This window comes from Panicum virgatum, chromosome 3N, assembly GCF_016808335.1.
Source record: "Panicum virgatum strain AP13 chromosome 3N, P.virgatum_v5, whole genome shotgun sequence".
Classification (NCBI taxonomy): domain Eukaryota; kingdom Viridiplantae; phylum Streptophyta; class Magnoliopsida; order Poales; family Poaceae; genus Panicum; species Panicum virgatum.
This window is the reverse complement of record NC_053147.1, coordinates 65,017,717-65,036,533: the sequence shown is the minus strand read 5'-3', so window position 1 is coordinate 65,036,533 and position 18,817 is coordinate 65,017,717. Positions and strand designations below refer to the sequence as shown.

The 18,817-nt window shown below is 48.3% G+C and overlaps 2 protein-coding genes and 1 pseudogene across 2 annotated transcripts; 1 reads left to right on the top strand and 2 right to left on the bottom strand.

Annotated features, from left to right (window-relative positions):
* Nucleotides 1-727: 727 nt before the first annotated feature.
* On the bottom strand, nt 728-7,689 carry LOC120666772 (annotated as a pseudogene).
* Nucleotides 7,690-11,447: 3,758 nt separating this feature from the next.
* LOC120666771 (extra-large guanine nucleotide-binding protein 1-like) lies at nt 11,448-16,213 on the top strand. The gene is made up of 8 exons (XM_039946702.1): nt 11,448-12,621; nt 13,420-13,557; nt 13,637-13,741; nt 13,830-14,006; nt 14,182-14,359; nt 14,506-14,753; nt 14,841-15,007; nt 15,368-16,213. The coding sequence occupies exons 1-8, from the start codon at nt 11,602-11,604 to the stop codon at nt 15,963-15,965; spliced, it is 2,631 nt and encodes an 876-aa protein (XP_039802636.1). The 5' UTR covers nt 11,448-11,601; the 3' UTR covers nt 15,966-16,213.
* Nucleotides 16,214-16,860: 647 nt separating this feature from the next.
* LOC120666770 lies at nt 16,861-18,685 on the bottom strand. Its single transcript, XM_039946701.1, has one exon. The coding sequence runs from the start codon at nt 18,553-18,555 to the stop codon at nt 18,283-18,285; it is 273 nt and encodes a 90-aa protein (XP_039802635.1). The 5' UTR covers nt 18,556-18,685; the 3' UTR covers nt 16,861-18,282.
* Between the last annotated feature and the right edge of the window lie 132 nt (nt 18,686-18,817).

Here is an 18,817-nt window from a genome sequence, read left to right as displayed (position 1 = left end):
CTGGACTGTGCGCGGAGCTGGGCCGTGGCAAAGCAGGCCGGTGGGGCGGAGCGGGCTTCTCGGCGCGTCCGCGCGCGTGGGCGCGCGCGTGCGCGGGTCTGGGCCGCAGATCGGCCGGCGGGTTCGCGGTTTGGGCCGAAGCTAGAAGGCAGGCCGGGGTGTGGGCCGCAGATCGGCCGGCGGGTTCGCGGTTTGGGCCGAAGCTAGAAGGCAGGCCGGGGTGTTGTTTAACGAGCCAGGCAAGGTTAGCAGGCCGGGTGATCGGGCTGCACAGGCTGGCAGGTCGGGCTGCGATGGTGCTATCGGGCCGACGCGTGGTGCTGGGCTGGGGCGCTCGGTTTGGGCTGGTGCGGGTTAACGGGTTGGGCAGGAAGTTAGCAGGCTGGGTTAAGGAAGTTAGATGGGCTTGTTAGGATTAGATAGCTGGGCTGGTTAGCTAGGTGTTAGCTGGGTTAGAGGCTTTAGGCCTGTTAGCATTTGAGTTCAAATTAATTGGCTCAAATTAATTTGAACTCCACTCAATTCAATCAGACAAGCTCAAAATAATTTCGATAAAATCCAACAAACAATTTTAAACAAGGTAGATTTGAGAAGAGCCAAATAACTCCAATTATTTCACACTAGCGATATAGTCCTTATCTTAATTTGGTTTTAAATTCTAGGAATTTGAGATAGAAGAGAAGACATTCTTAAATTATTCTAGCTATTAACACATTCACACAAAAAGTTTTTGAAAACTCGCATTTTTAGAGTATATAACATTCCGTAATTTTTACGGGATGTTACACACAGCACTGCTGGCATGTAGACCGAAAAAGTTTTGACATGTCGGTTGCTCTGTCAGATCTTGATGTTGCATCACAGGTAATGTACACGCTGCATCCCTGGCACGGCCGCACGGAATGGGAGCATTTGCAAGCTGACTAGCTGGTGATAAACACGCCAAGGGGGCTGCTACTTCTTCCAGCCTATTCGATTCGGTTTCCATCTGATGATCTGTATCATGGTTTGTATTTCAGCAGAACTATCTACTTGCCTGGGCTTGCCTGTTCATGACATCATGATAATATAAAAGGACACACATCGGCTGTCCAACTATGCTGAAGAAGAACCAGAATATCATGTTGCCCACCTGCTCAGATCGGTACAGTTTATGTAAGGTTATTCATGTGGAATGAAGCAAGGGAAGAAACGGAGATTGTGTTTAAGGGCAGCATACCATTATGTTCTGGAACTTATCTTGAAGATATCTCGTCAAGAACACCAATGGTATCTGGGGAAGAAAGACATTAGTGGTGTCAGCCACTCAGCCTATGTGAAACACAGTGGAAAGTATATTGTATCCAGGATGGTGTAATGTAGTTCTTTATGGAATGCAGCGATGGAAATCTGAAATGTGAGGATATGTGTAAACTGGTACGTGTAAGTGTTACTTCTATACCTGAAACATGATCCTGAAAAATGCCCAGAATTTGAAAATGTGGCATGGCACAGCAACACATATCTGCAAATTCACAATGAGAAGGAAATGAGATTATGATAAACTGACAAATACATGCAAATGGTCATATTACATTCTTTTAAGTAAAATGGAAACATGCAAAATGAAAGAAAGAAGCCAATGTTCAAGATGGATTATATTGGTAACATGCTGACTAGAATTCAAGCGAGAGCATTTCTCAATAACAGCATAGAAACCTGTTGTTTCCTGCTTTAGCTGGTGTCTAGAAAATGAGTCAGAAATGACGTATAAGCAATAAAGGTTTCAGAAGAACTATAGTACCTCATGAAATACAGCTGAAACCAGAAACGAGATTAGAATAGCTACACCCTGCAGTGTATATACAATATGAATTTGAGAATTAACTGAGAAAAATCATGTCACTTCCGAAAAGTAAAGAATATCATAAGACTAACAGAATTATCTTTCTTCATGTATTTACATATGACATTCAACAGAAGACAGAATTAAGATATTTTTTCCAACTCAATATCAGATATCCTTCTGTACTCTATCCTCAATTGTTTTATATACACCTAATCCATGTATATTTCTTAAATTTATTCCAAATTTGTTTCCGAACAGTACTATCTGCATGGTATATCATTTAACAACGAAACTAAATTCTTGATCTGTCATATTCTGACATTCTCACAACAGTATTGTCAATTGTTTGGTTGTCTTCATTAGAACTATGATGATTGAGTGCTAATACTCTGGCCAGCCTGTTTCCCCATTTATCAAGATTTGTATATGGTGAATTTTTTACTGTTATGTATGAGCATCATGTGGAAAGCCAAAAATAACATATTATTTTGGTACTATTTAGCTAGGTGGACTAACTGCATACAGAAAATTGGAAAGCAAAGAAGAACAAGTGTGCACTTCTTGTAGACATATAGAAGCAATTACCCTGGACAGCCTTTCCTTATGCATGGAAAATATATATGTCGAATGATCCACTTATGAACAGGCTGACAAAAAGGTAGACCAATTGTCAGTTACTTGAAGGATATGCTTATCAGTCACTACCATAACAATGTTATTAGTTAAGTAATCAAGTGCTATCTGAACAAGAGTAAAGAAATATGAAGATGGATGTAGCAAGAAGATTACCATGTTCCACATTCTCCAGTACTGAAGTAAGCCCCAAAATATTATCGCATTAAAATGCATGGAAATAATGTCCGTCCTATTTAAAGTTTCACCTGGAAAAGAAATGAACTTAGATTTTAACAGGCCTCTCACCTCTTCAACAGTTTTGGCATTCCACCAGTCCTTGTAGAATTCACGATCACCAAAACGAAGGAGTTCAGCTAGAATGTTCAGCCTAGAATTAAAAAAAAAGGATGAATGCCGTGTAGAGGAAACATCAATGTCAGGTCAAAAGTCACTTGCCCTATTGTAGATAACCACCACTATCTACGAAATTAAAGGTACTCCTGATACACGTGGTACCCAACTGAAGTAAGTTACTAACCATAAATGGAAAAAGCAATAGAACATGCAAAGCCATACATATAGTGTTGGCACTGAGAGTTTCAAGACTCTCTCTATAGCATTCAAAAAATTCCCCTTCAGTGGATGCTTGGAATTCTTCACAATCGGATTTATGTACTGAAAACAAAAGAGATTTGGAATTTAATTCAAGACCCCATATAAATAAATGTTACTTGAGGAACATAGAAGGCTTACCTGCTCAATTATGAAGCCCATCAGGCCTGTAAAAATAAGACACTTTACAAGTTGTCGGATCACCCAGCCCTTCCTAATACATGTAGTTCGAGGATAAGTTGGCTGCATAATGCACCAAAGTGAAATTAGGACATTCATGTTTTGTCTCTAGTGTAACTAGATACAAGTATGAAGGAATCGATAGCATAACTTCAAAAAATCAAATAGAAGCCTTGTAGAAGAATAGTACCTGGTAACAAAGTGTTGGGGCCAACATAAAGTACAGTAGACTTTTAATGGTTGGATCTTTCATATTCTCAGGATCGACATAATTGCCATATGCAGCACCCTATTATATAAGAATAACAATGGTTCACTGGCATGAAAAAATGAGAATGAATGATATAATCATAGGAAAAATCCATTCTACAAGCACGTGTAGCTACTCCTACATGTACCTCATGATCATACTAGACCAACGAAGAGTAACGAGGAGTATATGATCATACTAGACCATCTTGGTTGGTCTATACTATTGGGTATTTGACCATGCATAGGGTATGTGCACATATTTTCATATACTAGTATCAAGGCATAATCAGTTAATCACTATATATTTGAAATACAGAGATGCTTTTGATATATTTCATACAATTTCCTTTAAAGTACATTAGAATTAGTATATGAACATACTATGTAGAGATATGCACAGAGGTATACTGATGATGGGAGTAGCACACGCATGTAGACAAAACTTACCCATCCTTGCCTAAGAGTATATCTGGTTAGGGATATGCAAAAAAGAACACAATATGAGAAGCTATTAAAAAATGTTTGAATCTCCTAATGGAAACATAATTAATTCGAACTATATTTCATTGTGTTCAAAAGGAACTATATACAATAAACTGGAAAAGAAGTTTAAAGTGGAGTAGATCAACGTTGAGAAACATGCAACTTGTTAGCCAAATATCTAAACTAATTCAGATGAACATTTCAACACATTACCTTTTCAGTACTTTTGGACAACACCCTTATATCATAATTTGTATGTGCATAAGAGACAAGCTTCATCCACATGATGCTTGCAAGAAACATTAGCACAAATCCAGATAGTACTGCTGAGTCGCACCTGAAATTTTTTATGTAACTGAGCTGATAATCCAGAATTCATGTATGGGAAACTATCTTTTGAAGTATCATTTCTTGGCAATCAGAAAATTAAAATAAACTAACAAAATTAAATGAAACTAAGTAACATATTGCATGAAGCATACAGAGTTCTGGAATCTCATTGACAATATAATCAACAAAAAAGTAACTTTCAGCACCTGGTGCCTCTTTTGGAGAGATAACATTGACTCAACCAAATTACAATATATTCCAATGCTACTTGCAAAGCAGCATAAGAAATTCCAAACACTGCAGCTGCTTACTTTACATTTCTACTTTCAATTTTTTTAATACAGTCGGTGTTCAGGGCACTTCAGAAAAGGATTCTAAGCTACAACGATAGAAAACAAAATAGCCACAGCATTATGTGAATTGACATCTCTGGGCTACATATAAATCTTTCCAATTTGGTCTCTCCATGGATGGATCAAGACAGAGCAAGGCAATATAGACTCAAGAGGTAAATGTTCAAAGGTTACATAAGAAACTTTATCACCGGATAAAATTAAATACTAGTGTCATATAAGCCTCCTTTTAAATCGTCCAATTTGAAGTTTATGTCATGTAACTAAAAGAAAGGTTAATTGTGAGACACAACAACGTAGTTCACCACCATACCACAAAGTACTGCAAATCATGAATAATAAACGAATTGAGTATATCCCATACCATTAAATATAAGAGGTCAACGAATGTCAAAAGAAGATGCATCCAAACAAACTGCAAAGTCAAAAAGAAATATTCTTACTTAAGAATCACAACAGCTGGATAGACGATGACAGATGTTGTAATAATGATATGAAGAAGAATAACCACCTGCAAGAGGTGTATACAAGTCATAAATAGCACAATGGAAAAAAAGCATACAGAATAGAAAAAAGGACGAATCCTTTATAGAATTCAACCCTCAAATATTACATCTATTGCTCCAAGATATACATAGTAAACAATAAAGAGCATGTTTGGTGAAAATGACATGATTATTTACTTATTTAGAAGCAACTTTTCTAAAGACTACACAGTGCTGTGAAGGAAACTTACATGTTCACCAATGAGCTTCCTTCTAATCAGCTTCTCAGCCACGAGTGCAACAAGTGGGAAAATCGGTAATGTGAGGCTGCAATAAACAGAATGATTAATCCTGTGAAGCTTACTGCTGTTAGTTGAAACCCAGTAGAATCAAATGAGCTAGTATATCCACCAGCACATAAGAAAGGGCCAGTCTCCCAGCGATCTTGCACTGAACCAAAATCCAGCTCTTATCAATAGGCCATACTGCAACAGTAAATTGAGAACATGAAAATGTGATAGATGCATACTAGAAAAGTGTGCAGAAAGCACAGGAACCAAATGCTACATCTGGAGATGGATTGGGAGCTCTGAATGAAGTCAAGGGAAATGAAAGGTAAAGTGACAAACCTTCATTAAATTCTCAATAATGAGTCTGCTGTTCACTGCAATCAACACAACAATGCATAGATTCAAGAGACCCGCATGGCTCTGGAATCAAGAGGACTGATTAGTTTCAGGACCTCAATTTTATGCAGCAACCACGAAATATGACTTGGATCAGTTAAATAAGAATAAGATAAATGAAATTTAATAAACTCATATTGTAATTAAGTTCTCACATGGCTTACAAACTGAGGATTCACTCTTAGTTCAAGAAGAAGATACAAATGACATTTGATGTACTAATATTATAGTAAAACTCTCACAAGGACATCTGTCCTCTGGTGGCATCCCAGGAACATGTGTAGGAAGAATGCGATGTATATACGTACGGATAACTCACAGAGGATTAGATTATCATCCAATTAAGCATTGAACTAAACCTCTACCTTCAAAAGTAAATTAGGTTATCGTTCAGATCTATTACGAGTATAAATTTCAGATAGAAACAGATCAAATTTGGTATGGACAAGGCACCAATTTGGGTGTGAGTTGTAGGAGGCTCAAATCATTTCCCAGCCTCACTAGTGTACAGTTTAAGTCTCATTCAACAATTTGACATCAACTTGTCTGGGCCCAGTTAGTGCTACACTGGTATGGCTTTCTAGAGTAACATGTAAAACAAGTCCATTGAAAAAGAAAAAAAAAACCATCCAATAATATGCCTAGTCAAAAATGGAGGGCGAACCAGTATGTGGTCCCATACCAGAATAAGCTTTATATGGTCCTCAAGCAGAAGCAATGCCCCAAACAGAAAGGCAAGTACATCAATCAGCATGCAACATAATGCACTATGTGAACAATGTAACACGGAATGTAGTTTGAAAAGTCAACATTTGATACTGGGATGATGAGTCATGACACTGCTTCATTAGCCCTGCAATTGCAGCCTGCAGCTCCAAATCTGAAGCACCTGACTGAAGTCGAAACAATGTAACACGAACTGTAGTTTGAAAAGTCAGTATTAACTCTGAAGCTGCCCAGTCAGCCCTGCAGCTGCTGAAAAGTTAGTATTAACTCAGATCAGAACCATCTGACCTAAGTCACAACAACTCTCTGTACCTGGCTATCTGTACAGTACTGCTACCAACAACGACCGCAAACGACACGTTTGTCCTTCCGTTTCAACACGCAGAGCTCTCCTAGTGGCAACAGTTACGTTCGTTGTTTGCTGCTTCAGCCGCCCGATGCCAAATTCTGCATGGCACGCGTCCGGCGCCCAGCCGCGCACTGGCCCCCCTGATCCCCAAACCAAGCAAACACCGACCTCAATCCGCAGTAGCATATGCCCCCACGAAACGAATTGTACCCGTCCCGGTACACGCGCAGAATCTATCGGCGATTCGGGAGCCCACGGATAGGCATCCCGGCACGGGAGACGGTAACCGACGCGAATTAAGCTAACGACAGCACAAAGCGCGATTTGAACACAAAAGGCAGAGGCCAGAGGCGGAGTTGACTGGAAGCAACACGGTTTCGCGGCCCGCAAGGATCGGAGCGGGCGCACGGGTCATGGAATCGCGGGAATCGGCAGGGAGGCGGAGATTCTAAGCATTGGCGCATCCTCACCTGCCGGAAGATGGCGTCGGAGCTGAGGGGGCTCTCCTTGACGCGGCGGTGCGCGGGCGCCGACGCGCGGAAGTACAGCATCTCGGGCTGCTGCTGCGGATTCGGCGGCGGGAGCGGGCCGCCATTCTCGCGCCGGCCGCCGGAGGAATCGCCGGCGTCGGCGGAGGCGGAGCGAGGGCTCGCCTGCGCCGGCGTCGGGCCCGGGGCCGGCGCGATCGGAGGCCGCCGCCATGGAGTGGGGCGGGGCCATGGGAGGAAGGCTCGGCCCCCGGGGTTCGGGCTGGGGCTGCGAGACTTGCTTGGGGGCGGCGGTGGCGGTGGCGGGGCAGGGTTTTTTATCCCGACCGGTTAACCCAAACCGCCGGCGACCGGTTCTGGTTTACCGGACCGGTTGGACCGGTAACCGGTGGAAACCGGTTGAATTCAAATCTAAATTCAAATAAATTCAAAAACTCCCGTGCAATCGGTTCCGACCGGTTTACCGGCCGGTTTTACCGGTTTACTGGTCGGTTTGACCGGTTTGAATTCGAATCCAAATTCAAAAGCTCCCGTGCAACCGGTTTACCGGCCGGTTTTACCGGTTTACCGACCGGTTTTACCGGTTTGCCTGGTGGGCCTTAATGGGCCGGCCCATTTTTTTCTTTTTCTTTTTTGATTTAACTTCAACTCCCCGCAAACTATACTAAATGAACGAATTTTTGAGAAAATTTGACACCATTAAATTCGTTGCACCTTGAAGTATTTTTAGAAAGTTTTTGAGATTTTTCCATTTTTTGGAATTCAAATTTAAAATTTGAATTTGGGCCGGTTTCTAACCGGCCGGAACCGGAACCGGTCCGGGCCGGTAAGACCGGTAACCGCGGTAACCGGACCGGTTCCGACCGGTTTTTTTAACCCTGTGGCGGGGTGGGGACAGGGTTCACCAAACCAAACCGTCAGTAACCGGTCCGCGGTCAAACCGGTCCGGACCGGTTCCGGTTTGGTGCGGGAGGAAACCGTTCCAAATTCAAAATTTAAATTTGAATTTAAAAAAATGAAAAATTCTCAAAAAATTCCTAAAAATACTTTAAGGTGCGACGAATCTAATGGTGTCAAATTTTCTTCAAAATTCATTCATTTAGTATAGTTTGCGGGGATTTGAAGTTAAATAAAAAAAACGTGCATACAAAAGTATACAAATACAATATAAAGTAGTACAAAAGAGGGTTGGAGGGTTCATTTAGACTAAAATATGTTATACAAATATTTATTTAGTATACTTTGCGGGCATTTGAATTTAAACCAAAAAAGAAAAAAAATTGAATTTGACAAGTTACCAGTCAAACCGACCGGTAAACCGGTCAAACCGGCCGATAAACCGGTCTAACCGGCCGGTATACCGGTACGAACCGGTTGAACTGCGCCATTTGAATTCAAATTTGAATTTGACCGATTTCTACCGGTAACCGGTTAAACCAGTCCGTAAACAGGAACAGGAGGCCGGCGGTTACCGCTAACCGGTCGGATATTTTAACCCTGGTCGCCACGCGGTCTGCGGGTCCCACTGGCCCCCTCCTCACCGAACCGTGCAGTCGCGCACGTCTAGAAGGGCGGCAGCAGCAGCGGCACGGCGCGGCGCGGGCCCACGGCCCAGCCTCCTGCCAACTCGCATCCGTGTCCGTCCGCCCGTCCGGGCCCCACGCCCCGCGACACCCGACCGGCCAGCTGGCAGCACGCGCGCTCGAAAAGAAAAGAAGGAAAAGGATAATAAAAACGAATCGAAAAAAAAAATCTCGTGCCCGCTGCCGCCTCGCGCCGCCAGGCTGGCCCACCTGTCGGTCGCGCGTCCATGTCGGGCTGGGGCTGGGCGCCTGGACTCGTGGGCTTGGTGTGGGCCCCGCCGGTCAATTCCTTCCGTACCGGTCCCCGTTCGCGTACCCGGACGGGGTCGGGGGGTGAGCTCCGCGGCAGGCCTGGCTGGGTGGACGCGGTCCACGGTGGGGGGCGGATCACGAGATCGTGCGCCGCAGTGCAGCAGAGAAAAGCGCGGGTTTTTAAAAACAAAAAAACGCCGGGGCTCCATTTCGAGGCGGGAAAGCGGAAAAGCGCCGCCGGGGTTGCTGGCAGGCTCAACCGAAAAGCTCACCGGAGGGATGCGAGCATGGATTTTTAAATTAGCTCGCCGGCGAGGTGAGTTTCAGCGTGTTCAAACCGTCACCGGCGGAGGCGGCTGCTGGACCGGGCAGCGATCGAGGATGCACCGATGATGGAACTTTTTCATCTTGTGTGAAAATTCCTTTTTTTAATAGGAACCAGCTGCACGATTCAAGTGATTCTATAAATATTATTAGTTTGCAACTTGTAAGTATGTATGGGGTAAAAAACTAACTCAGATGTTGTAATGTAGAAGTCTTACGTAACATCTCACTCGAGTGATTTGGAGTGCTAGCTATGACAAACAATACAATTACCTTCGCCTTGGTTTCATAAAGGAGAAAGCTAAATCTCACTCGAGTGATTTGGAGACTCTCTTCACTCGATTTTTTCCCCTATCTACACCTTCTTCTCCAACTCCGACGAGATTAGGGTTCAGGCTAGGGTTCCCGGTTGCTGGGGGGCGCTGCTCACCACCAGCCATAGAAGGAGGGCCGGCGGCGGCAGGCCGGCCCGGCGGCGGTGGTGGTGGGCGCGGGGGCGGCGAGGCCGGCGGCGGAGGACGGCGGTTGGGCGGGGCCGGGGCGAGGGCGATGGCTGCGGGAGGCGGCGGAGGGAGAGGCCTGCGCGGCGGCCGGGTGGCGGCGGGTGGTGTATCGGCGTGGAAGGAGAGAAGTTGGAGGTAGAAGATGAAGGAGAGCCCTTGGATCTTAATCCAGTGGTTCAAATAATTGAGTGAGAAGATGTGATATTTCACTCAAGTGAGAGATAGACACTCCCTTTGAGATAACATGCTACGTATGTAATCGAAATTTATGTTCTTTCCCTATTGAAAGTGGGTATAAGTCGTGATGGTTGAGGGTTGAAAAAATAAACTTTATCTTTTTTTTATTATTAGCTATATTTGCAAACCTCTCATCTCCACGGATATATAAAAGTAGACTTCAACACTAGAGTGAGAACCTATCTAGCGATCACCGTCCAGCACATCAACGGTACGCAGTCTTACTATTGCTTCTATCTTCCCACCACTATAAAAGTAAGACAATCAATCTTTCTCATTATTTCTACATGTGCCTAAATGCCAAATATCTCCAAATCGTATGCTTCCGAGAATGCAGCATTACTAGTCCGACACCAATTTCAAACCTAATCCTTAGGTTAGAATTCAGTCATAGCTTTTTATGGTATAGTGGCCAGTTAATATTAGCCTTCTCGTAACATCTTAACAATTTATATCTTAGTGCTTCATCCATTCTTATGCAATTTCGTTCGGCTACACTACTTGCATCCCGTTGGGCTAATTCATGCTGCCTGCAACTGTTTGGCTGCCCTACATCGATTCAGCCGTGCGCTCACCTGATTGGCCGAATTAGCAGTGCCCGTCGGCAGCAGCAGCTGTGGAGCAGCACAACCACAGATGCTGAGTTGTAGCTAGTGCAGCCGAACAGTCAACGACGGTTGTAGTTTAGCTGCTGGCTTTTCTAACACTATCTATCCTTAAATACTTATCATAACCGAAATCTCATCCTCTATCACTAATTATAGTCAGCCATACTTTAATAGCTCACCAACTACTAGCGGTTTATATAGCTGAGGTAAGAAAGTACATCGCGATAAGTTCGTAGAAATATATCAAATTATCACCAACTCAGTGGCACGGTTTATAGCTGGTTCAGTTGTCGTTTTCTTCGAGCATTACTTGGTTACTTATTCTTGTTGACTCGTTAAGACACATGGCTGAATAACTCATTGTTTCATGATAACAAAATTTTCCAGTCACCAATGGAAAGCTGATCTTGCTGAAGAAGAAATACAAAAGACGCCATCTCTAGCCGCAGCAGTTGGTCTACCGGTTCATGGACCCGGCTCAGGGGCAAAAGCCGTTGCCTTCTCTACCACCACCTCTGTCTCTCTCCCCCTCGCTTTCCTCTCGTCTCGTCTCCTCTCTCGCGCATGCTCCAAAAAGCTACTCCTCCCCTCCCCTGCTCCGCTCGGCTTTCCCCCCCTCGCCTAGGGTTTCCAACCCCCATGCCTCTCCCGGAACCCTAGCATCCTCCTCCTGCCCGCCGTCCTCGCCGCTGCAGCCGCCTCCGGCCATGGCCGCTGCCGCCGGCGCCGGGGCCACCGACTACTCCTTCGCGGCGGAGTACGACGGCCCGCCGCTCCCTTACTCGCTCCCGCGCGCCATCCCGCTCGACCTCTCCCGCATCCCGATCGCCGCGCTCTCCTCCTCGCCCCCGGGCTCCCCCTCCGCGTCCTCTTCCACGCTACCCGTAGTCCGCCCGCTCACCCCGTCCTCCCTCTGCTCCGCCATCCACCCCCGCGCCCACCCCGCGCCCCGCTCCGCCGCGCCCGCCCCCGCCGCGGGGGGAGCCGTGGTGGACTCCCCCACCTCCGTCATCGAGAACCACCACGCCGCCGCGCACCATTCCGCTGAGCTCCCACCCTCCTCCCCCTCCGACGACGAGGGCGACGGCGACGGTGGGGCCCCGGCTCTGCCGCCGAAGCCCCGCCACCTGGCTGCGGTTACCTTCGCCGAGACCAGCGGCTCCCTCCTCCACTCCTCCGACGATGAGGGCGAGTACGAGGAGGAGGAAGAGGAGGAGGAGGACGATGCCGCCGCGGGGGCGGCCCTCCCCCGCGCCGCTGCCGGCCAGTCGAGCGGCTCCCTCTCGCCCGCGCACTGGAGGGGCGGCAGGTCCCGCGGCTGCTACAGGTGCGGGAAAGGGGGCGGCTTCTGGGGCCGCGACAAGGAGTCGTGCCTCGCCTGCGGGGCGCGGTACTGCGCGGGCTGCGTGCTCCGGGCGATGGGCTCCATGCCGGAGGGGCGCAAGTGCCTGGACTGCATCGGCCGGCCCGTGGCCGAGTCCAGGCGGGATGCGCTGGGGCGAGGGTCGCGCGTGCTGCGGCGCCTGCTCAGCGCCGCGGAGGTGGAACTGGTCATGAGGAGCGAGCGAGAGTGTGCCGCGAACCAGCTGCGGGCGGAGGACGTGTACGTCAACGGGTCAAGGCTGTCGCCGGAGGAGCTCGTGGTGCTGCAGGGGTGCCCGTGCCCGCCTTCCAGGCTCAGGCCGGGCTTCTACTGGTACGACAAGGTGTCCGGCTTCTGGGGGAAGGTATGTGACTCGTGGCGATCTGAATTTTCCTTTGCTCATCCGGAACCATGTAGCTATCTGATGCAACACAGACTATAATTGAATTGATTGTGATTCGTGTTTATTCCTGTTAGTCTTAATAGTAGAAATAGGGACACTACGCCTGCAATGTGCAGATATGAAGTGAAGATTACTTCTTTAGGTGTTATCTTGGGTAAACTCTTTGCAGAACAACTTATGGCATTTATGTATAGCCAGAGTTCACTAGATTTATGTTATTTATTGCAATCATGATGCATGGACTGGAAATCTGGATGCCTAGTGCTGCTGAACATGGTATGGGATATTTAGTTGACTTCGCTGGGGCTCTGTCTGATGAATCAGCTTCGTTGGGTGTTGTATCATGGTCCGAATGGTCTCATTGTCCTAGGAATGATAGTGGGTAGTGTGCTGTCTAAATCAGGAGAATCTGATATTTTTTAGTTTTTTTAGTTCAGAGCTGCACAAGGTTGCCTATCAAGGTTGGCATGTCTGTGATATTACATGTGGAGTTATTAGACACAATCTTTTTGGACAAGTTGACAGCAATTTAGTCATGATATATAGAACATGGTTTTGGTCTCAGGTGCCAGGTTTGACTTGGCTTGTGAATTTGGGAAAAATTGAATATAACAGTTGACTTTTTTTGGTCATTCTTATGCCATTTCACAATTTTGTTAATAATTTAGTTGCTGCATTTTGCTATTTTCTTCGTACAAATCCTGTAATAATTTGTCCTTGACAAATCTGACAAGATTGCTCTCATTGAAATTTTTCTAGGAGGGACACAAGCCCCATTGCATAATCAGTGCAAATCTCAATGTTGGAGGTTCACTAGCTCAAAAGGCAAGCAACGGAAACACCGGAATATTGATTAATGGACGAGAGATTACCAAGTCTGAACTGCAAATGCTTAAGGTTTGGAATCAAATGCTACTGCCTCACCTTAAGATATGCTGCTGTTTGCTTGTTTTTCCTAAAAAATGTTCGATTTTAGTTGGCTGGGGTCCAATGTGCTGGGAAACCTCATTTTTGGGTGAATGCTGATGGGACTTACCAAGAGGAAGGCCAAAAAACTGTTAAAGGGAAGATCTGGGATAAGGTAACGCTGGGATCCTTCTTATGTAGATGCCTTGTAATACTTCGGAGGGAAACTGACCCCCTTTGAATTTTTCTAACTTTCTCACCAGCCTATAGTGAAGCTTCTTAGTCCTGTCCTGTCATTGCCAACTCCAAACAAAGCAACTAATCAATGTGGTGAAGAAGCTGCTCACATGGTAAATCGAGCTATTCCTGACTACCTGGAGCAAAGGACTATCCAGAAGCTTTTGTTGGTTGGGTCAGGGGCAAGCAGCATACTCAAACAGGTACAGTGTTTATGGACATCTGCTAAATTAATGTGCACGGACATATAAGTTGATCAGCTGTAGTAATATCACCATCCAAGATATGCTTTGCACATAAATAAGGATCAGTGTTGTGCACCCCACAAATTTGCAATGTTGATGTGGCAAATGATGTTGAATCTTTTGAATATATCAGGCCAAGTTCTTGTACAAGAGCAAACCATTTTCAGTGGATGAGCGTGAAGATCTGAAACTTGTCATACAAAGCAACATATACAACTACCTTGGTATATTACTTGAAGGCCGTGAGCGGTTTGAAGATGAAGCTTTAGCTGATAGAAGAAGAAACAGTCAGCATGACCCTTCTAGCTCTGGTACGGCCCAATTTTTTACCACCCTTAAAACAATTGGGAGTTTAAGGAATACTCCTAATTGTTTCCTTGTTGTGAATCAAAGTAATAAAAGAAAACATTTCTATGTTTGCAATTGTGCCTGCTACAAGTGATTTTTTTTTCTGCAGGCCGCTGTGAATCTGGGTTCTCTGATGAAGTTACTGAATACTCCCTTATTCCACGCTTGAAAGCATTCTCTGATTGGATTCTTAAGGCAATGGCTTTAGGTAACCTTGAAGACATTTTCCCTGCAGCTAGTCGTGAATATGCACCACTTGTTGAGGAACTATGGAAAGATCATGCTATTCAAGCTACATATAAACGAAGAAGTGAACTGCCATTCCTTCCACCTGCTGCCAATTATTTTCTTGACAAGGTATTATTGGGACATTGCAAACCTTTTTTTCTTTGGTTATTATATAATTGTGATTGCTCATTCTTCAACCTTGTTTGGAATGGCCAGGCTGTTGATATTTCTAGAACTGAATATGAGCTCTCTGATATCGATATACTGTATGCTGATGGAATTACATCCTCGGATGGGCTAGCATCAACAGAATTCTCTTTCCCACAGATGTCTTTGGGTGGACAGGGCGCTGATGAGCCTGATCCACAAGACACCTTGCTAAGGTCAGTTCTCACTCTAAAGGCAATAGTAGTCTGCTAGTGATGTATTACCTATCTCACTTTCTCTCTCTACAGCTTCTTTGTTAGTGTGCCGTACTGTGTTATCTAGACTAGACACCTCTTAAATGTGAATACTTTTTTTATAATGTATGGGCCTGTGGCATTTTCATGTAGAGCGAGCAGGTTAGGATCGAAACTCACATGCACGTTTGTTAAACATTATATTATAGGTTTTAATTATTGACTTAGGTCAGGGATTGTGATAGCTGTGTAATTCTGTTTCATTTTCCTCTCTAAAATAGCTTCAGGTTGCACTAGTTATTCTCCATCTTTCCCGAAATCAACTTTTCCATTTGCTTTCAGGTACCAGCTGATCAGGATAAACAACAGAGGTTTGCATGAGAACTGCAAATGGCTGCAAATGTTTGATGATGTGAGGCTTGTTATCTTCTGTGTTGCTGCTAACGACTATGATGAGTACTATGAGGATGCAAATGGCACCATTGTCAACAAGATGATAGAGAGCAGGCAGCTGTTCGAGAGCATTGCCCTTCATCCAACATTTGAGCAAATGGATTTCCTCCTCCTACTCACCAAGTTTGATCTCCTAGAGCAGAAGATTAACAGCTCCCCTCTAACATCGTGCGATTGGTTCGATGACTTCACTCCCCTGATCAGCCGCAACCTGCTCAACGGCAGCAGCAGGAGCACCCGGAGCAGCCAGACCGGCGCGACGCTGGCCCAGATGGCCGCGCACTACATGGCGACAAAGTTCAAGAGGCTGTTCGGCTCCCTCACGGGGCGGAAGCTCTACGTGTCGTACGTGAACGCGCTGGACCAGGAGTCGGTCCGGTCCGCGATCCGCTACGGCCGGGAGATCATCAAGTGGGAGGAAGAGAAGCCCGTGTTCGGCGCCAGCGAGACTGTTTACAGCGAGGAGCTGAGCACCTTCACCCACTGACCTGACCCCCCATAACCTTTGCTGTGTGCAGAGAAGAGGTGTAAATATCTGTGCATTTCGCCATTTCTTAGAGTTGTTGCCCCCCATTCCTTTTGTTCGTAGCTGATCATTGCTTGTATGGCTGTTAGTTGTTTTGCAAGTAGAATGATGAGGTGCGCAAAGACCGGCCCATTCTGATTCTTGTAAATTGTATTATGAGTTGCCTGCATTTTATTTGATGCATTCCTCCCAAGAGTATGCATCCTCCATTGCTGAGATGTTTTGCTGGGTGATGCATATGCACAGAGTTCGGCAAGGCGACGCCTTAGGCGCGCCTAGGCGCGCTTACGCGCTGGGCGGAGGGGTGCCGCCTCGCCTAAGGGGTAGGCGGAGGGATAGGCGAGCGGAGGTCACCAGTGGGGGAGAGGAAGACCAGCGGCCGGCGGGCGGAGGTCGCTGGTGGAAGAGGATGAGCGGGCTCGTGTCGCTGGTGGAAGAGGATGAGCGGACGACGAGCGGAGGTCTTCGGTGGGGGGCAAGGAGCGGCGGGCGGCGTGCTGACCAGAGGAGACGGGGAGAGAGAGATGCGGGAGGGAACCAGCGGCGGCGGCGGCTGTATGTGTATGTATTGCGGGAGACCGAGCAGAGGAGAAAGGGATAAGCTGATAAGGTGTTTGGGACTTGGGCTTTGGGCCGTTTACTGTTTTATGGGCCTTTCTCTTCCCTGAAGTCCAGTTATCTGCTGTTTTCTTTTTCTTTTTTAAACATATTTATGTGTATATACTAACGCCTAGAAAATGCCTTGCTAACGCCTAGGCTCTAGGCGGTGGGTCAACGCCTAGAAAACGCCTAGCGCCTTGCCGAACTTTGCATATGCAGTTAGTCACCCTCTATGTTCATTGTTCGTGGGACATTGCAGTTGCGCCCATGGAGCGCAAGAAATGGGGGAAGTGAACAGCCGGCAGCAAGATGCCAAGATGGCATTACAATCCACAGCATTTACACGGCGATCGGCTGCCATTATTCTGCCTGTACAGATCGCCGGAGCGCGGGCGAGGCCGCCACCGCAGCTGAGCTCAGCTGGGCGGCCGCTGCTCCCGCCGGCGCCGGCGCCTTGTGCTTCTGCTCGCCAGGACCGGCTCTCAGCTTCCTCTGCTGGTGCTGCTGCCCCCCGTGGCTGGCCGCCAGCGCCTGCCACCCGCCCTGCACCGCCGCGGCTAGCTCGCCGAGCCACACGCCGGCCAGGCTGGACGCCGTCGTCGAGGACATGGCGATCGGAGGATCGACCCGAGCTGAGCTGAGCCGAATTCAGTTGGCGAGTGCGGGGAAAGGTTCGGCGAGGAGGAGAGGAGAACACTTGGCCCGCCTGGCTCTGATGAGTGAGTGAGCGAGTAGCTTGGACCCCGGCCCGCGCTCATATAGCGCGCCAGCCGAGCCGAGCGCGAACGGATCAGGCTTCTAGACGTCGATGTCGACGGCGCAGCGCGCGGCCGGCCACGACAGCGGCAGCGGAACGGCAGGCGCGCCGAGCCCGCGGTTTCGTCCGCCCCGCCCCCGCCGGGTCGCTGTCGATCGGAAGGCGGAACGGGGCCGGCTCAGCTAGCTGCCAGCCTGGCCGGCGCGTGCCGCGGTCGTCGTCGTGTTGCGCTGACGATAAACCTTCCAGCTCCGCCGTCGCCGTCGCGATGCGGACGTGCCCTGACGCGACGGCGGCGAAGCCAGTCTTAGTGACCATCGGAAGCCCCCCGTGCGCGCGCGTGCCGTTCCTCCTCCTCGTTTCATCAGCCGCCGCCGCCGCCGCCGCCTTCTTCTTCTTCTCGAAGCATCTCGATTCTCAACGGCGGCAGCGGCGGCGGCGGGCGCGAGCTGGTCGAGCAGCAGGTAGGCCGTGGCGTCGGGCATGGTGCCGCCGCACCTCCCGGCTCCTTGCGCTGCCTTCTCCTCGCGTCCGAGCTCGTGGCGGGGCCGCGGGTCGCCGTGGCCGGCCGGCCGGCGTCGCCTGCCACGTCCCCTGCTGCACCACCGCGGCGAGCTCGCCAAACCACAGGTCGGCCAGGTTGGTCGCCGTCGTCGCATGGAGGTGTCAGGTGAAGCCCGAGCTGAACTCGGTGCGCGCGGGAGAAGGTTCTGTGACGAGCACACATGGGGCCTGGCCTGGTGTTTCTTATATCGCGCGCCGCGCCGCCGGCCGAGCCGAGCCGAACGCGAACGGATCAGCCTTCCAGGCGTCCACCTTCACGGCCAGCGAAAATGCAAGATGGCATTTCAATTCTAGTAGTTACAGCATTTATTTACACATATAGCTTCCGGCTGTCGCGGCGACGGCGACGGCGACGAATCAGCTGGGCGTGAACCGGTCGAGCAGCAGGTAAACTGTGGTGTCGGACATGGCGCCGCCGCACCTCCCGACATCCACCACCTCCGCCGCCTTCCCACCGGCCGCGGCGGCTCCTGCTTGCACCGCCGCTGTCTTCTTCTTCTGCTGCTGCTGCTGCTGGGGGCTCGGCCGCGTGTCGCCGTGGCCGGCCGCCACCGCCTGCCACGTCCCCCGCACCGCCGCGGCGAACCCACCGAGCCACAAGTTGGACGCCGCCGCCGCCGTGGAAGCCATGGAGATGCTTGAGACGATGCAGAGTCACCCGAGCTAACTAGATTTCAGTTGGTGTCGTGTGCGTGTGTGCTGAAGAGAGAAACAAAGCCTGGATGAGTTGGATGGTTGCTCAGCTCGGGAGCCCCTCGGCCTCTGCTTATATACCGCGCCGGCGCCGAACGGATCAGGCTTCTAGACGTCGCCGGCGCGGCGCGGCGACGACAGCGGCCGCGAAACGGCAGGCGCGCCCGCCGAGCACGCGGTTTCGCCTCGCCGGGTCGCT

Coding starts and splice junctions, on each gene's coding strand:
- LOC120666771 (XM_039946702.1), top strand. CDS start 11,602: ATGGCCGCTGCCGCCGGCGCCGGGGCCACCGACTACTCCTTCGCGGCG. Junction 13,558..13,636: donor CTGAACTGCAAATGCTTAAG/GTTTGGAATCAA, acceptor GTTCGATTTTAG/TTGGCTGGGGTCCAATGTGC. Junction 14,360..14,505: donor GCATGACCCTTCTAGCTCTG/GTACGGCCCAAT, acceptor TTTTTTCTGCAG/GCCGCTGTGAATCTGGGTTC.
- LOC120666770 (XM_039946701.1), bottom strand. CDS start 18,555: ATGGCTTCCACGGCGGCGGCGGCGTCCAACTTGTGGCTCGGTGGGTTC.